This window comes from Micropterus salmoides, unplaced genomic scaffold, assembly GCF_014851395.1.
Source record: "Micropterus salmoides isolate LMB-PRFRI ecotype aquatic unplaced genomic scaffold, ASM1485139v1 Ms_hic_scaffold_3, whole genome shotgun sequence".
Taxonomy (NCBI): Eukaryota; Metazoa; Chordata; class Actinopteri; order Centrarchiformes; family Centrarchidae; genus Micropterus; species Micropterus salmoides.
Window position 1 is genome coordinate 40,661,021 of NW_024042261.1, and position 15,460 is coordinate 40,676,480.

Consider the following 15,460-nt stretch of genomic DNA (forward strand, 5'->3'; position numbering starts at 1 on the left):
CGCATCAGTAAATATCTTGGTATCTGGGCAGTGGCAGGCTTGCCAGTGAGAACCATTAACCAGTTCTTCTGAATTATCTAGGGTCATGGTTTAGGTCCATAGTTCCCAACCTTGAGGTCAAAAAAGCCCACAAAGAATCGCAAGATATTAGGATTTTTCTTGAATCTTTGCTTTTTTTATTGTGGGACTTTTACAGATCAATTTGTCTCTTGAAGCCAAAATTTAATAATGAAAAACAAGAAGTTGTTCCGGTCAAATCAGTAGATATAGTTCTTTTTTTAAGGGGCCACCAGCCAAAAAGGTTGGTAGCTTCTGGTTTAGTTTCAGTTCGTGGTCAACTGAGATATATATATATACATATATACACAGAGAGAGAGAGAGTAGTATGAAATTAATTTAAAGGTTTTTATTTTACATTATATCTTTGTATATTCATATCAGAGAGGAAATCTCCTCCTCTGATGGGATCACTGGTGTGTGTATGTTATTTAGTACTGAAATGTTTACATGCTATTTTAGGTTTTTCATCAGATCTTTTTAATATCAAGCTCTAAATCTGACACGACCTTTCAAACTTGCCATAATGACTATTTAATATTATCCCTTTCATTTCCTAAAGTTTGGTGTTAGTGTGTTGACACTGGTGCGTGTTTGCTGAGGGGCGGGGTCGGTTCGGTTCGGGGGGGGGCAGAGATGCTGAAGAGGAACAAGGGAGGAGGAACAACAGGTTTCTTCCGCAGACTGCGGATCGTTTAAAGCTTATAATCTGGACACGAACTCAAAGAGAAGCTGAAGAAGAGCTGCAGAAAGGTGAGAAGCTTTTAACTGTCCGCCGTTTCAGCTCACTTTCACTGAATGCAAGCTGACGATAGTTACGCGTTGTGAAGTGGAAATGAAAAAAGCAGCAGCGAAGTGGTGAAATATATTTTCAGAGTTTGCTGAAAGAGAAAGTACACTAACTGCAGATCGCATCAAGTAAAGGCAAAGTGAATAGAAGTAACTGCTTCCGATGAGAGTCTGTATCTCTCTGTTCTCTTAATGTGATCAGTAAGAACAGCGAGCTGTTCAGCAGCAGATGGACAGGTGTGTCTTTCAGTACAGGTGTGTGGACAGTGTGAAAGAGTATAATATGGCTTATTAAAGATTTATACCACCTGATTCATCATCAACCTCAATGTTAATGAATTAAAGTGTAAAATACACAGTTAAAGTAACCATGTCAGCACCCACAGACTGTAGATAAAATGGACATGTGTGATGTCTAAAGGTTGACGTGGGAGTTTGCAGCCCAGTGGTGAGGTGTTAAAGGCTCTCACACATGAGTTCTCTGTAAGGTGGGACGCAGGTCAGTGCAGAGCCATAGTGCAGGTAGTGTTGAGGTTAGGTCACAATGCGCAGCAGCTGTCACAAAGGCTTTATTGTTTACTATCTGCTTGTTCACAAACCTGGCTGCTCACGTCTCCCTGCCAAGATGGTGATGTGATTTCAATGTGTGCCAATATGATTTAAGTGCCCCGTCGCTTTCTCTTTGGAAAAACAACGACTCATGCTGGTTACAAAAACCAACAAACAAATGTTGACTGTGATAAAAAGGAGATAGAACATCCTCTGGTAATGCACCGAGTTGGCCATCAACACACAGTGTGCTTCAGTGCCCACTGTAGATATGAACTGTTGACCTAACCATAAAGTGTGGCTGGGCTTTGATGCTTAAAGAGAATTCCTGATATTTATTATTCCTCTGCTTTTGCCCCAAACTTGGATTTTCTGATCCATGTTTTGACAGCATAGCTAGGAGTTTTGAAATCTGGAACTGTATAACTTAAAGAGGTCATTTTTGGCTTTTTCCCTTTTCTTCATTGTGTATCTTTTTTGTGCATGTAATAGGTTTTGATACGTCCTAAGGTCTGGGGGTATCTTGGATGCAACATAAAAAGGTGTGGCTTCTCACTCTTCCCAAGCAAGGCCAAAACACAGGAAATACAATTTAGCAGTTATATTAGCTAAATGAGCGGTGCCCAAAACACTCCAAGAAACCTAAACCAAAAAGTAAAGACAGACAAATCTCTAAACTAGGCTTCTGATACCAAAACAGCAGACAAAATGGTGCCAAGAAAAAGGGCTTCTCACTCCTGCTAAACTGCTAGTAGCTGAACAACAAAGAAAATCTGTATGTAAAACAAAACAAGGTTGTCAACAGCAATAATCAGCTGTTCAAAGTGTTCACTACACAGATTCACTTACAAAGTCGAATATGCTCCCAACAGTTCTTTGCTCACACTGAACACAGGCTTAAGATGGCTGCTGTCATCCAGTTGACCAATTAGGAGGCAACAATCAGCTGGGCAGGACCAATCCAGTGTGCCCACCTGTTCTCCATTACCTGAATACACTCACACTCTAAGGGAGGAGGGGGAGATAAACAAATAACAGTCCAGCGAATAATAATAAAAGCGAGTTCCCATCTCCCACACAAAACTCTGCTCCTGACCTGCCTGAAAACAGCTGGATTGTAGTCCGGCCTTTACTTCCGTAACCTATCACGCGTCATGATGCTCGCCTAGCGGCTAGTGTGACGCGCCCTCAAACCAAGCTAGTTAAATATGAAGTTAAAATACCGTTAGAGACCCTGCAGGTAGTAAGTCGACATCAAACTGTTACTGTGATGTAGAGACAGTCCGCAGTTAAAAAGCCATTTATGAAAGATACATTTGTTACAGATTAATAACTCGCTTCTCTGAAAGGTTCAACTCCAGGTTGAGAAGCTGGTTCAGGTGGTTCAGCTATTCTGGTACAAGCCCTGAATAAAATTTAGTACTGGTTATACAGTACTGGAGCGCAAGTAGATGCATGGGTAATGAGTGTCAAACACACTTGACTGTTTTAGGGAAAGTGTCTTCATTAGTGTTTAAACAAGTTGTGTTAGTCATTAGTCAAACTGATTCCCTTCTTAATAACTGATGCTTTATGTCAGTCAGCTGGAAAAATACCAAACACTTGTCATGATTTGCTTTCCTTTCATTATACAATGATTACCTTTCAATGTGGTCTCTGAGATGTTTCATTGCCTTGTCATTTATAAACTGAATGATTCATCAGTTAATGGATATTATCAGTATGTTATTTAGCTACAGTACCTTCTCAGTTTGCACCAAAGAACATCAGAAGCCTTTCTTCTTTCCTTCTCTGCTGCCCCTCCTTCCTCTTCTTTATTCCAGCAGGTGGTGATTAGTGGTTAGGCCTAATTACGGCGCTCCAGCCTGATAACACGCATTTCTTTTCAATTTCTAAATAAAGAAAAGTGTGTGTGTGGATGGGCTACAGCGGGGAGAGGAAATGTTTTTTATGATATTGTGAGGACCCAACACCTGGTTGGACTATGACATTGGGATTAGAGAGAGGGGAAAGATTCTAAATATACCTGAATCAGGCACATGCTAATAACTAATTATCAATCAAACTGCAAACATAAAGCTAGCTGAACCGGCTTGTGTGATTAGTAGGGACCGAAATGTCTGGAATTCAATAATTTGTCCTGGATAATTAAAAAATTCCTACATGTCCATGTAGGATTATTACTTAGCAACAGAATTTCAAAGGGGTCGGTAGATAAACTCTGACCTTTCAATTCAGATCCAACCAAAAAAACTAATTTCCCAAGTCAGCTATTCTTGGTATGAGGAATCTGATTGCACTGCATCGGGTAAAATTTAACTCAAAAAATGTAGTTTTTGTTATAGTTCAAGACTGAACAACTCAGAACTCAGAAATGGATCATTTGACCGTTAATCGATTCCCTGACGTGGTTTAAATGAACAGCTATTTCAAACATACGGGTAACAGCCTTGCTATTCAAACGGAGTCAAGATGGATGGATTGAGAAGTTTCAGGTCAGCTGTAGTATTTTACTAGTTACCAGCTAATGAACCATGTGGCGTGCTCGGTGTTAACCGGCTGGTTGTCAGGAGAACCAGCTCCCAGAAACCTACAACGTGCCATCTTTTCCAGCACTGCAGCTACAGCACACTCAGGAGAGCGTTAAAATGGGCTAATCACGTGAGAGTCATTACCGAGTCACAAATAGTTTTCTGATCCCACATTTTAAGCATGCTTTCTTACAGTCCCATTGTATTTATTTAATGATCCCGACATAGACGCTGTTCCTAACAAAACAAGCTCTGTATCTTATGCAGTCATGACGAAACACAAGAAATAATGGTACATGATTTCTCTGACGATGCACAGACGACAAAGTCTGCAACAAGAGTTTATTGCACATATTATTATACTTACAGGTTGGTAAATCTGATCTGAAAACCTAATTCATGGTAGTGAAATCACTGAATGCTACATTTGAACAGCAGCCGTCAGTATCGCGGTGCTGACATCTGGAATCGGACAGATTTAGTCTACGCCCGATCATCAGACTGTACCAACTGTTTAATGTCTTTTAATCGTCTCATTGTTTGTTTTTAATGTGCATACCCAGGACTCCATGGAAATCAGTATAGAGTGGATTTTGGTGAAGTAAATTGAAATGAACTGTTTTTATAGTCTGTCAGCTGGTCTTTCTGGCATGTTCTGTTGTCGGTCATTATAAATAATGACGGTGTCACTCTGCTCTCCAGGTGTCAAAACCACCTGATGCTGCAGCCTAATCCGGTCACCTGGGACTGAACACACACACACAGAGGGCCAACATGGCGTCAGACCCACCCATCCTGACAGAGCAGCAGGAGCTGCAGAGGAGAGCCAATCAGGTCACAGATGAGGTAAGTAATGGGTTTTTTCCTAGAACATCTTGGCTGCTTCTCCAGTCTCTTATTTGTCGTTTCCTCGCTCCTCGCTTGAACCGGAAGTTGTTCCGCTCCGCCATCTTGCAGGCCGTCCCAAAGCTCTTATTTGCGCTCGAGGTGTGTGTGTCCGCTAGATGGCTGGAAAATTGGGGTTAGAGGCCTGAACCTGAGCAACATTTTTACGGACAAGGTGGTATGAATAGGATAATGGACTGTTCTTTTTCCTCTTTCCACTCTGGTACATGTTTATCTGTGTCTCATCAGTCCGTAAGATCTTGTATCAGAGCTGAACTGTAACCTGGCCTTTCGGTTCTTCAGTTTTGCATCTTGTGGTTAACCCTCTGCAGTTGTTCTGAGAAAGTCTCTTCTTGATGTGGTTTTCTGCACGAGGGAAAAGATTATCCTGTCATCCACTACAGTAGTGTAGTGGCAAGTTGTCTTCTGGGATCTAAAAGGCCATTTCTTATTGCTCAGATTACCAGCGTGTGGTCTTTTTTAAGGACGTACCCAACAGTTGATTTTAATAAATGACTGAAAAAGACTTTCAGCCTCTCAGTGGCCTTCTTAACTGATTGCTCATTTTGACTGATACCAGCAACTGATTCCAAACTCTAGGCCAGTGGAAAAGCAATGGAACAACACACACCTGCCTTGAGAGCAGCTGAACTGTCTGTTGTCCAATTACTTCTGGTAAATTTGATGCACTGTACCAGATTATAGCTTCAAGTTAATTCACATCTGCAGTCCCTTGGCAGGTCATAGTTAAAAACAACACAAGAAGAAGTAAATGCGCTAAGGCTGACCAGTTCATTAGAATGCCACCAAGATCACAACATCGTCAAATAGCATCCCAATCATATCGCCACGTCCAGGAAAACAATCGCAACATGACTTTGGCCAAAAGAACAAAAATGAAGGTGACAAGAAAAGAGACATAAACTACACAAAATGTCAAACACCACACACAAGGGTGATCTACAGAGGACAGCGCAGTGCTCGAGAGGAGTCTCCCTTCAAGGACACCTTGCTTACCTGGTTGCTATAGAGGCAGCTGGTCTCCCAGTGCAACAATCTGCAGAGAAACATCAGGCACGGGTGAGCTCATACACTCAGTATGGGGCTGTGCCGAACACACACACTCCATGGGGTTTAGAGGCTACTGCAGGTCAAAGCCATTTGTCACCTCATCATCCCCCCGGCGGGTATGTCCCCAGGGATTAGCAAGATATTTACACAATACACAGAGAGAGAGAGAGAGAGAGAGAGAGAGAGAGACCGGCAGTACTGTATAAACCACATGGCTGCTGTGTGTTTACTTTCTAAAGGTTCAGGGTGGTTAACAGGCCCAATCTGTATATTTTGTACTTTACATCTATATTAATGACATGTCTATTCATATTGGCATTCATATAAATGAGAACACAGTCATGTGTGTACACCTTTTGTGCATTACTAAGTTGATCATACAAAATTATAAACGCAACACTTTTGTTTTTCAAAGACTTTCTCCAAGACAAATATTGTTAGTGAGCACTTCTCACAGTCAACTATGACCAAACGTATAGGGAACGTAGGGAGGGAGCAACACAGGTGACAGGGATCAGGGCTAACGAGACCGGCAGGCAGAGAGACAGCAGGGAAAACAGAGAGACTGGCAGGCAGGCAGATTACTGAGGGGGAACAGACCTAACACAAGATGCTGAACACTGAACACGGGCCATATTAAAATAAGTAGTAACAGATCAGAATGATATAAATAACAAACTAATCCAGACACGAGACAGATCACAAATAAACTAACACCACTAAGCAACACAAACCGAAGCACATAACTAGGAAGTAGATACAAAGACATCACTAAGGCACAGAACTCAAATGCAGGGCTAAACCTAAGATACGAGACAGACAGGCACAAAGTGAGCTAAACAGAACCTGCAAATGAACAATGAAATAAACAAAGCTAAACAGAGAACACAAGACAAGAAACGTGGACCAACTGTTACACAGACCGGGGTAGGCAACCGAGACAGGACCAACCAGGAAACAGGACAACACTCAACAAGGAACAGAACAGAAAGAGGGAAAATACCAAAACACCACTAAACACTCGCTGACAGATGCCGAACTGATCAATGAGTAAACACACAGTAACCTAAACTCAACAGATGATAGAACTAAAAAGTAAATACAAAACCCAAACCACAGAATCAAGAACCCAAAACCCATAAACAGAGAAAAAACAGAAAAGGCATGGCCACAGACAACCTCAGGACAGCCTTAGGCTGGCCACAATAAAAGGCCACTCGAAAATCAATCAGTTTTTATTATTTGTCCCAAATGGGCAATTTGTGCTGCAGCAGGAATATTAACACCCAACAAATACCAAAGAGAATATGACGTGGACAAGCAATATTATACAGAAACACACAGCAGTGAACCTATCCACCAGTTTCCTTACACCAATGCAACTGTGGTCGTCCTAGCTTGTCTGGAGCAATCCATAAATGACCCCTATTGCTACCCAGGTCCTATAAATGATGATAGAAAAAACACATTGACCCTTATACTGAAATATAAAAATCGTGTGATATACATCACCATTTCCCAAAGTATCTGTCTGAGTCTGACGAATGAACTATATGCAGGCCTTTTACAATATATCACACCGCTAATATTCTGCACTACAACAAATATCCCACACTACCAATATGATGTTTTGCACAACTTTTACTCTAGATAAAATATATTCACTGCAAACAAGATACCACAGATAGGATATAATACATCTCAGTACATTCTAAAACCAATATATACACTTAATTGCCCCAGTCTCTTGTTGACATGCTCATCGTCAACCATCCCCCTACATCAATATGGTGGTTACCTCCTTCTGCTATTGGCATTTGAGGCTTGAATGGAGACAGGGATGAAGGAGTTCTTATATCTGCTTTTTTGGCAATAGGGGCCTTTAAGCGCAGGCCAGATTGTAATAGTGTATACTTTACCATACCATTTACAAGATTCACATACCATCCCACTATCTTACTGACTAAAATGTGCAGTTCGACGCACAGCACGACGCCACAGATGTCTCAGGTTTTGAAGGAGCGTGCAGTTGGCGTGCTGACTGCAGGAATGTCCACCAGAGCTGTTGCCCGTGAACTGAAAGTTCATTTCTCTACCATAAGCCGTCTCCCAAGACGTTTCAGAGAATTTGGCAGTACATCCAACCGGCCTCACAACCGCAGACCACGTGTAACCACAGCAGCCCAGGACCTCCACATCCAGCATCTTCACCTACAAGATGGTCTGAGACCAGCCGCCCGGACAGCTGCTGCAACAACCGGTTTGCATAACCAAAGAGTTTCTGCACAAACTGTCAGGAACCGTCTCAGGGAAGCTCATCTGCACGCTCGTCGTCCTCATCGGGGTCTTGACCTGACTGCAACTTCGCACATTTTGACAGATTTGTGAACAATATTTGAGAGAAATAGGCCTTTTGTGTACATAGAGAAAGTCTTAGATCTTTGAGTTTAGCTCATGATGAATGGGGGCAAAAACAAAAGTGTTGCTTTTATAATTTTGTTCAGTACAATTTAGCCCTGCCGAAAGAGAAGTGTAACTGCTTTAGAAAACATTAACAACCTGTCAGTCAGATTAGGAATGGTAAGCTCTAACCCTGTGTTTTGACTGAATATATTTTTAATTTTATACATTCGCTAATGATTCCCAGTATTTTGTGAAGAAGATGAAAGATGGGATACGTTTGTTGTGTCTTGTTTAAAAAGCTCATTTCCAGAGTGATTTACTTGAAATAATTGCTCTATTGAAACTAACTTTTTGTTACATGCTGAATTGCCTGTGGATGAATTACCCATATCAGTATGTTCAGCTGACCTTCTGCAATGACAAAAGAATTGTCTGGGTTACGCTAAATTAACATTTAGCTGGAATTTATTCATTGGAACTGTGCAATTTGAACAATGTCTCTGTTTTGACTGTAATTAGTGCAAAATTAGGCAGTGTTGTCAGGAAGATTCCCTAGAAATCATGATTAATTTACAGAGCAGTTAAATTAAAGTATTACCCATTTCTAGTTTCCCTTTTTCCCTGTGCTAACCATGACAGAGCCTCACAATCCGCACTGCTAAATTTTTATGTCTTTCAGTCCCTGGAGAGCACAAGGCGGATGGTGCAGCTGGTTGAGGAGGTATATACACACATACAACTTTGCATACTGTGTAGAATATATATTCAAAGAGCTAGTGAACCTTACAGCGATTAAAAGTCATAAAAAAAGACATGAAGCGTCAGAGAGAAGAAAACCTCATCATGATTTGGTTTATTTCTATAAAGATCAACTATTAGTATTGTCATGTGGTCATGGAATAGCAATTGAAATTTCCATCGATGCTTGCACGTTTAAACGACCACAGAGTTTTAAAAATGACCAAGAAGGGAAATCGTGGATGTAACAGCTCACTACTAGTAATTTGTATTTTGTATTTATGTGGTTTTATGTGCTCCTTCCTCCAGAGTAAAGATGCTGGGATCAGAGCTTTGGTCATGCTGGATGAACAAGGAGGTAATCGGTTCTATCTGAATTCTTATATTGCTTCAATATTTTAGGATATCTACCTATGAACTTACTAAGACGTAGATGAAGAGATCACTTTTACTCTCATCCCAGTTTAGTGCAAAGACGGGAAGCAGGACAAACTGCTTTGCTGTGTAACAACTCCAAAGCTGTCCTCTTTACACATTAGATGTGTTTCAGTAGTGTTTTAACAAGGATGCACATGGATTGTTACTGTGCTGTCATTTCATACTTATGTTTGCTTAATAGTCAATTGACGCTTCTCAGCGTCTTTCCAGTCAGTCCACTTGAAGATTAATAGTTCATGTGCATGGGTAGCTGTTGTGCGCCACTTGTGAACACTACAGGACATCTGAGGTTTGGCATGAGCTTTGATTTACGGAGGTTGTCTCTCAATATCTGCCTGACCATGCTCTGTCTGTTGAAACTATCTGTTGCATTTTGCTCACCATAAAAGCCACCACCATAAAACTCGTGTTCCTAACAGAGCAGTTGGAGCGTGTTGAGGAGGGCATGGACTCCATCAACAGGGACATGAGAGAGGCAGAGAAGAATCTGACAGACATGGCTCAGTGCTGTGGTCTTTGTATCTGGCCAATCAGGAAGTAGGTCTGGTTTCTGGGATCCACATCTTCCCCCAACTGGTGGCCTATGAAACCCACACTGGTGCCCAGTTCCATTAAACGAGCTTGAAATAAGGTGTTTATTGGCTTTCGGTTCCACAACAACAACGCCTACTCTTGATGCGTTAATGCCTCTTTCACTGCTGTTAATCAAGAAATGTTGACCTCTCTGTCATTTCTGAATTACTTACTGAATTACTGCACAATGCCCCTTCAAGGAGGTATATGGACATAGTTACCCAATCAATTAAATTTTATTTTATTTATAAAGCGCCAGTTCATAACAGAAGTTATCTCATTGCACTTTTCATATACACTGATCAGCCATAACATTATGACCACCTGCTGGTAGGTCTCGCCCTGACCCGTCGAGGCCTGGACTTCACTGTGTCTGCTCTGTGTGTTCTGGCGCCTTTCTATCAGAACCAGCATCAACTTTTTCAGAAGCTTGCCCATTTTTCCCGCTTCTAACACATCAACTACGAGGACACAATGTTCACCTGCTGCCTCATACATCCCAGTGTTCTTGACCTGTCAGTGGTCATAATGTTATGGCTGATTGTTGCAGAGCAGGCTTAGACTGTACTCTTTGTAATATTATTTACAGAGATCCAACAATTCCCATCATGAGCATGCACTTGATTCTTTATTTCTGTGTTTTTAATAAGTAATTGCACAATAAAGACATTAGGAGATAAATACAAAACGTATGTGCACAAACACACTCGATTGCTACTTAAATGTAGTCATTATTTAACTCTTTTCTATTTTAAGCGTTTAGTACAGTATAAAATACAGAATGGGAACAAAGGCGTGTCTTTTTGGGGGGAAATAACAGATTATGGCTATATTCACCTTTGTCACGTCGTTTCTGGAACAAGCTAAACTCTTTAAATGCACCCATATGCATTTTTATGTCAGCTAGTACAAATACTGGAGATATCATTCTGCAGTCAAACTGTCCTCATTAACCCTCCTCAGGTCCAATCTTCCATTAACATTATACCTCAGTCCAATTCAACCAAAATGGAACTGGGCACTATAACAGCCATAGTAGGGCCCTGTTCTTCAGAGTTAGTTATGATTTGTGAGTGTAAATGTTTGCTTTTTAGTTTCGGACGTGTCGTGTTCACTTAATGGTGGCTGGTTTATCAGTTCAGCTGCGGGGCTTTTGGGAAATAGTTGGTGATTTCTTTCTGTTTTGGATTTTGTTTTGCCTTCCTTCTCTGCTCCCCTCCACCATCCTCTCCTTTCATTTGTTCTATTGTCCTGTCTCCTCCTCTTTTGTTTACCTCTTTTCTTGCTGGCCCTCCTCCCCCTCTTTTCACCTTCTTCACCCATACTTCACTTGTACTTTCACCGTCCTCTCCCACCTCCTTTCTTTTTCCCACTTCTCCCCCTCTGTCTTGCCCTTCCCCCTTCTTCCCCATGTCCACCTTTGTTCTTCCTTTCTTCCTCTTCCCCTGCCTTCTCCTCCATCCTCCTCCATCCTCCTCCCCCCTCCCCCACTGCTCCTTCTCCTCTCATAGAGCAGTTGGAGCGTGTAGAGGAGGGCTTGGATCAGATCAATTCTGACATGAAGGAGGCCGAGAAAAACCTGACAGACTTGGGCAAGTGCTGTGGCCTCTGCTCCTGTGATAAGTAGGTGGAGGTGGAGGTGTGTGTGTGTGTGTGTGTGTGTGTGTGTGTGTGTTTGATTGGTGCACATTATTCTGAGGTAAGGACATGATGATCACCAGAAGATTGCAATCAGTTTTCATTTGAAGTAGTGACATCATGATCTATTCTGTTTCATAATTTCATTTAGTGTCGTTCATTGGATAGAGCACATGGAAAATCTACATAGACAAACACTTGCTTAAATGAGTTTTCCGCCACCACTAGTTTTCATACTTTAGATGCTTAAGCTTTCTTTTGTTGCTCTTGGCTTGCTTTGCTGCTGAAAGGATTTTCAGCTGTTTAGATATCATCTTACAACATATTTTGATCTCTGCTGTATAAAGCATCCGCTGCTGTGCCTACACTGGAAAAGTACCATGCATGCATTACCAACAGGCACTTGAGCTGGAAGCAGATTTGAGAAATCCAAGCCTGTATTCTAATAAGAAAGAAAATGTTGTGCTGGAGCCTCTTGGTACTAGCATGGGTACAGCGTGGCTCCTGTGCATCACATTTAACTGGCTGAACTCACAATAAAAAGGAATTGATAAGGTCATTCTCTCTCTCTCTCTCTCTCTCTCTCTGAGACTGAAGGCCTTTGAGGAAAGCGGGGCGTACAAGGCAGTTTGGGGCGGAGCTTCCGGTCAAGATGGCGTCATGTCCAATCAGCCGCCGTCGTCTCGAGTCGTCGATGAGAGGGAGCAAATGATCATGAGCGGAGGATACATAGGGAGGTAGAGAGAGATCGTAATAGGAGAGTTTAATGAAGTGTGTAGGAGAGGCAGCTGTGTGGCGTAATGTAATACTACCCAGTCATCAGTCACGCCGGCAGCTGGCCAAACAGGACGTTATCACAAACACACACACACACGCGTTTTGTTCTGCTCAATCTCAGGGTGACTAAGGATGCCCGCGAGGACGAGATGGAGGAGAACCTGACGCATGTCGGCAGCATCATCGGGAATCTGAAGAGCATGGCCCTGGACATGAGCAACGAGATAGACACGCAGAACGTCCAGATCGACCGCATACAGGGAAAGGTACATTCCAGCCTTTAGCGCTGTTTCATGAGGTATCAACAGACATCACAGTACGTCACAGAACGCCACCAAATATCAGAAAATATATAATAATATATTTTTTGCAGACAGGAGTTATGAAACAAACCGATCATAACAGAAACATCACTAATCACAGTGTGACATAATCCAGAAAAGAGGAAAACAATATGATAATATGTGATAAATGAAATGATAAATCCATCCATCCATTAAATATACTGCTGATACTGTGCAGGGTTGCAGGGGCTGAGAGCGTATCCTGGCACACGTTGACGCTGTGCACCTGGACAGGTTGCTAAAAGACGCACACAACCGTTCACTTTCACATCCACACCTACCACCGCTTTACAGTGTCTGATGCCACTGATTAAATGCAGCAGTAGTCTCGTCAGTCAATCAATCAAATGTATTTATATAGCACATTTAAAAGCAACCATAGTTCACCAAAGTGCTTTCCAAGCTCAGGATACACAAAACAAAGAGGGTAGAAAAGGTGTCACAACTCAATCCAAATTGAAAGGCAACAAGTAGAGGAGGGTATTAAGCAAGGACTTCCTATTTGAATATATCAAATATTCCAGAGATTACGAGCAGCCACCAAAAAGGCTCGGCCACCTTTGTTTTTTAACCTGGATGTGGGAACATTGAGGAGCATCTGATTGGACGACCTTAGCGCTTTGACAGGAGTGTAAAGAAGTAAAAGATCAGGTAAATAAGAAGGTGCCAACCCATTTAACACCTTCAAAACACAATAAAATCTTAAAATCAATCCTAAAGCGTACAGGAAGCCAGTGGAGCGAAGCTAAACTGGAGTAATGTTCCCAGTTAGAAGTGGAGCGGCTGCATTCTGGACTAGCTGATGACCGGTCCAATCCAACATTCAACCAAAAACAAAACAATCCTCCCTCCAAAGCCACGCCCCTGTTCATGCACAGCGTGCGATTTTTTTATTTAGAGCAAGTCAGAGCAGAGAAATAAACTGCCTACCCCGGCTTTAATAAGTAGAGTAAATGCATAATTGTGTCTTTTTATTTTCCATGAAGAGAAAAGATAAATCTACGAAAAACATGTTTTTTTTTTCCTTTTTAATATTTCTATACTATAGTATGTAGCAATATCTGAACATTGATTTAGTGCACAGCCTGCTTTGGGAAGTATTTGCAGTAAAGCAAACTTTAATTTGAAAGACAGACCCTGACAGGTTCTGTCCTCCAGGTTCACTTCCTGTTCTTTTCTCTCTCTGCAGGCCATTCTCAACATGTCCCGCATCGACGCTGCCAACCAGAAAGCCAACAACCTCATGAAACGATAGAAGGAGCGCTCTTCCATTTCACTCTATTTTTTCCCTACTACCTGCAGTTACTATGCTTTTGCATGCTGTGCCAAAGTGTTGCCGCCGTCATTCCATGCTTTAAATGTAGGTCATAGTGTTTTCATCGTGAAAACTTGCTGGATGTTATTTCTCTGCTACAGTCAGTAGTGAGGTTACAGAGACCCATGAAGTGTTCATTATCTCGTGTTATAGTATTCCTATTTATTCTAGGTATAGTCTTTGCTGTGACACGGATATGACATAACCCTTTTTGAAAGGTGTCGCGTGATTATTATGACTCTATTTCTGTGGGGATTTCACAGCAAGGCCTTTGTCGCTTTGCATTTCACACTTCGTATTTCCCCTCAAGGTGGCCTCTGCGGTCACTCAGCAGAGAGTTAGATCAGATCCCTGTGGGGAAACTGGGTCAGTGCAGCGGCACCATCACCACCAGCAGCAGCAGCAGAGAGCACAATCAGACAACAACCAAATCACATAAATCAAGAAATCATTTCACAAAAGGTGAACATGTGGAGAGCAGCACAGCGAAGAGCGACTCCGTGGGCCGGGGCGTGTGGCCTTTCTCTTGTACCGGACAGATATTTAAAAAAACTAAAGGATAACTCTGTGTGCAGAATATATGTCCACATTTCTCAAAAGAACAAATACACTACCAGCAACCAGTTTATTTCCCAATGTAAACATGAGTGTAACCCACACACCCCTCCCCCCTTTCTCTAGGCTGAAATGTTGCACAGAGGGTGAAACACGTGCATGATGGCGCCCTCTGCAGGCGCTGCAGGGTTTTGCCCACAAGAAGGAAACACGCATTTGTCCCCAGAGGAGGATCTCTGGCGACACCAAGCGGAGCAAACAGGGAACCTCCTCCTCCTGACCTCCCTCCCATCTTCTTTCTTCTCCGTGTTGATAGAAAATGGTGGTGAAATCACGATGGGTTGGTTTGTTTTTCTTAATGTTATTCCATAAGAAGAAGGAGGGGGGATTTGATCTCACTTACACTGTCAAACTAACAGGAATCACAGCATTTGTTGAAAAGAGAAAATGTTATTGTGTTGTGCTTTTTGTGTTTCTCATTATAGCCAATTAGATCTTTTGTGTGACTTTATTGTAGCTGCTCTGTCGTTGTTGTTCACAAGCAGCCAGTCTTGTGTGTCGTGGAGTAATGCTGGAATCAGTGGTTTGTTTAATGGCGTGGTTATTAATTATATGTTAGCACAAAGCAGTTGGTGACCTTGGCTCACCTGAACAAGGCCTCCGTACTTTTCTCACAGGAGGGTGAAGATAATTGCAAGGACAAAGTGGCGCAACTAGAGCCTATGCATATTGGTGTTTGTTGTGATTCAGTTGTTAAAATATGAATAAATAAATGTGCATAAAAATATGGCGTACAT

General features: G+C 42.0%; 1 protein-coding gene across 3 annotated transcripts; it reads left to right on the forward strand.

The window, feature by feature from the left end:
• Positions 1-710: 710 nt before the first annotated feature.
• zgc:101731 (SNARE_SNAP25N and SNARE_SNAP23C domain-containing protein) lies at positions 711-15,450 on the forward strand. Of its 3 annotated transcripts, none has more exons than XM_038693385.1 (8): positions 711-810; positions 4,629-4,772; positions 8,965-9,006; positions 9,333-9,381; positions 9,881-9,998; positions 12,263-12,409; positions 12,571-12,715; positions 13,983-15,450. In XM_038693385.1, exons 2-8 carry the CDS (start codon positions 4,701-4,703, stop codon positions 14,046-14,048), a joined length of 639 nt encoding a protein of 212 aa, XP_038549313.1. In that variant the 5' UTR covers positions 711-810; positions 4,629-4,700; the 3' UTR covers positions 14,049-15,450. The 3 variants fall into 3 exon arrangements, with proteins under 3 accessions (XP_038549313.1, XP_038549314.1, XP_038549316.1); XM_038693386.1 differs by lacking the exon at positions 9,881-9,998 and adding an exon at positions 11,546-11,657; XM_038693388.1 differs by lacking the exons at positions 711-810; positions 9,881-9,998 and adding an exon at positions 11,551-11,657 and having other exon boundaries at positions 4,642-4,772.
• The last annotated feature ends 10 nt before the right edge of the window (positions 15,451-15,460 follow it).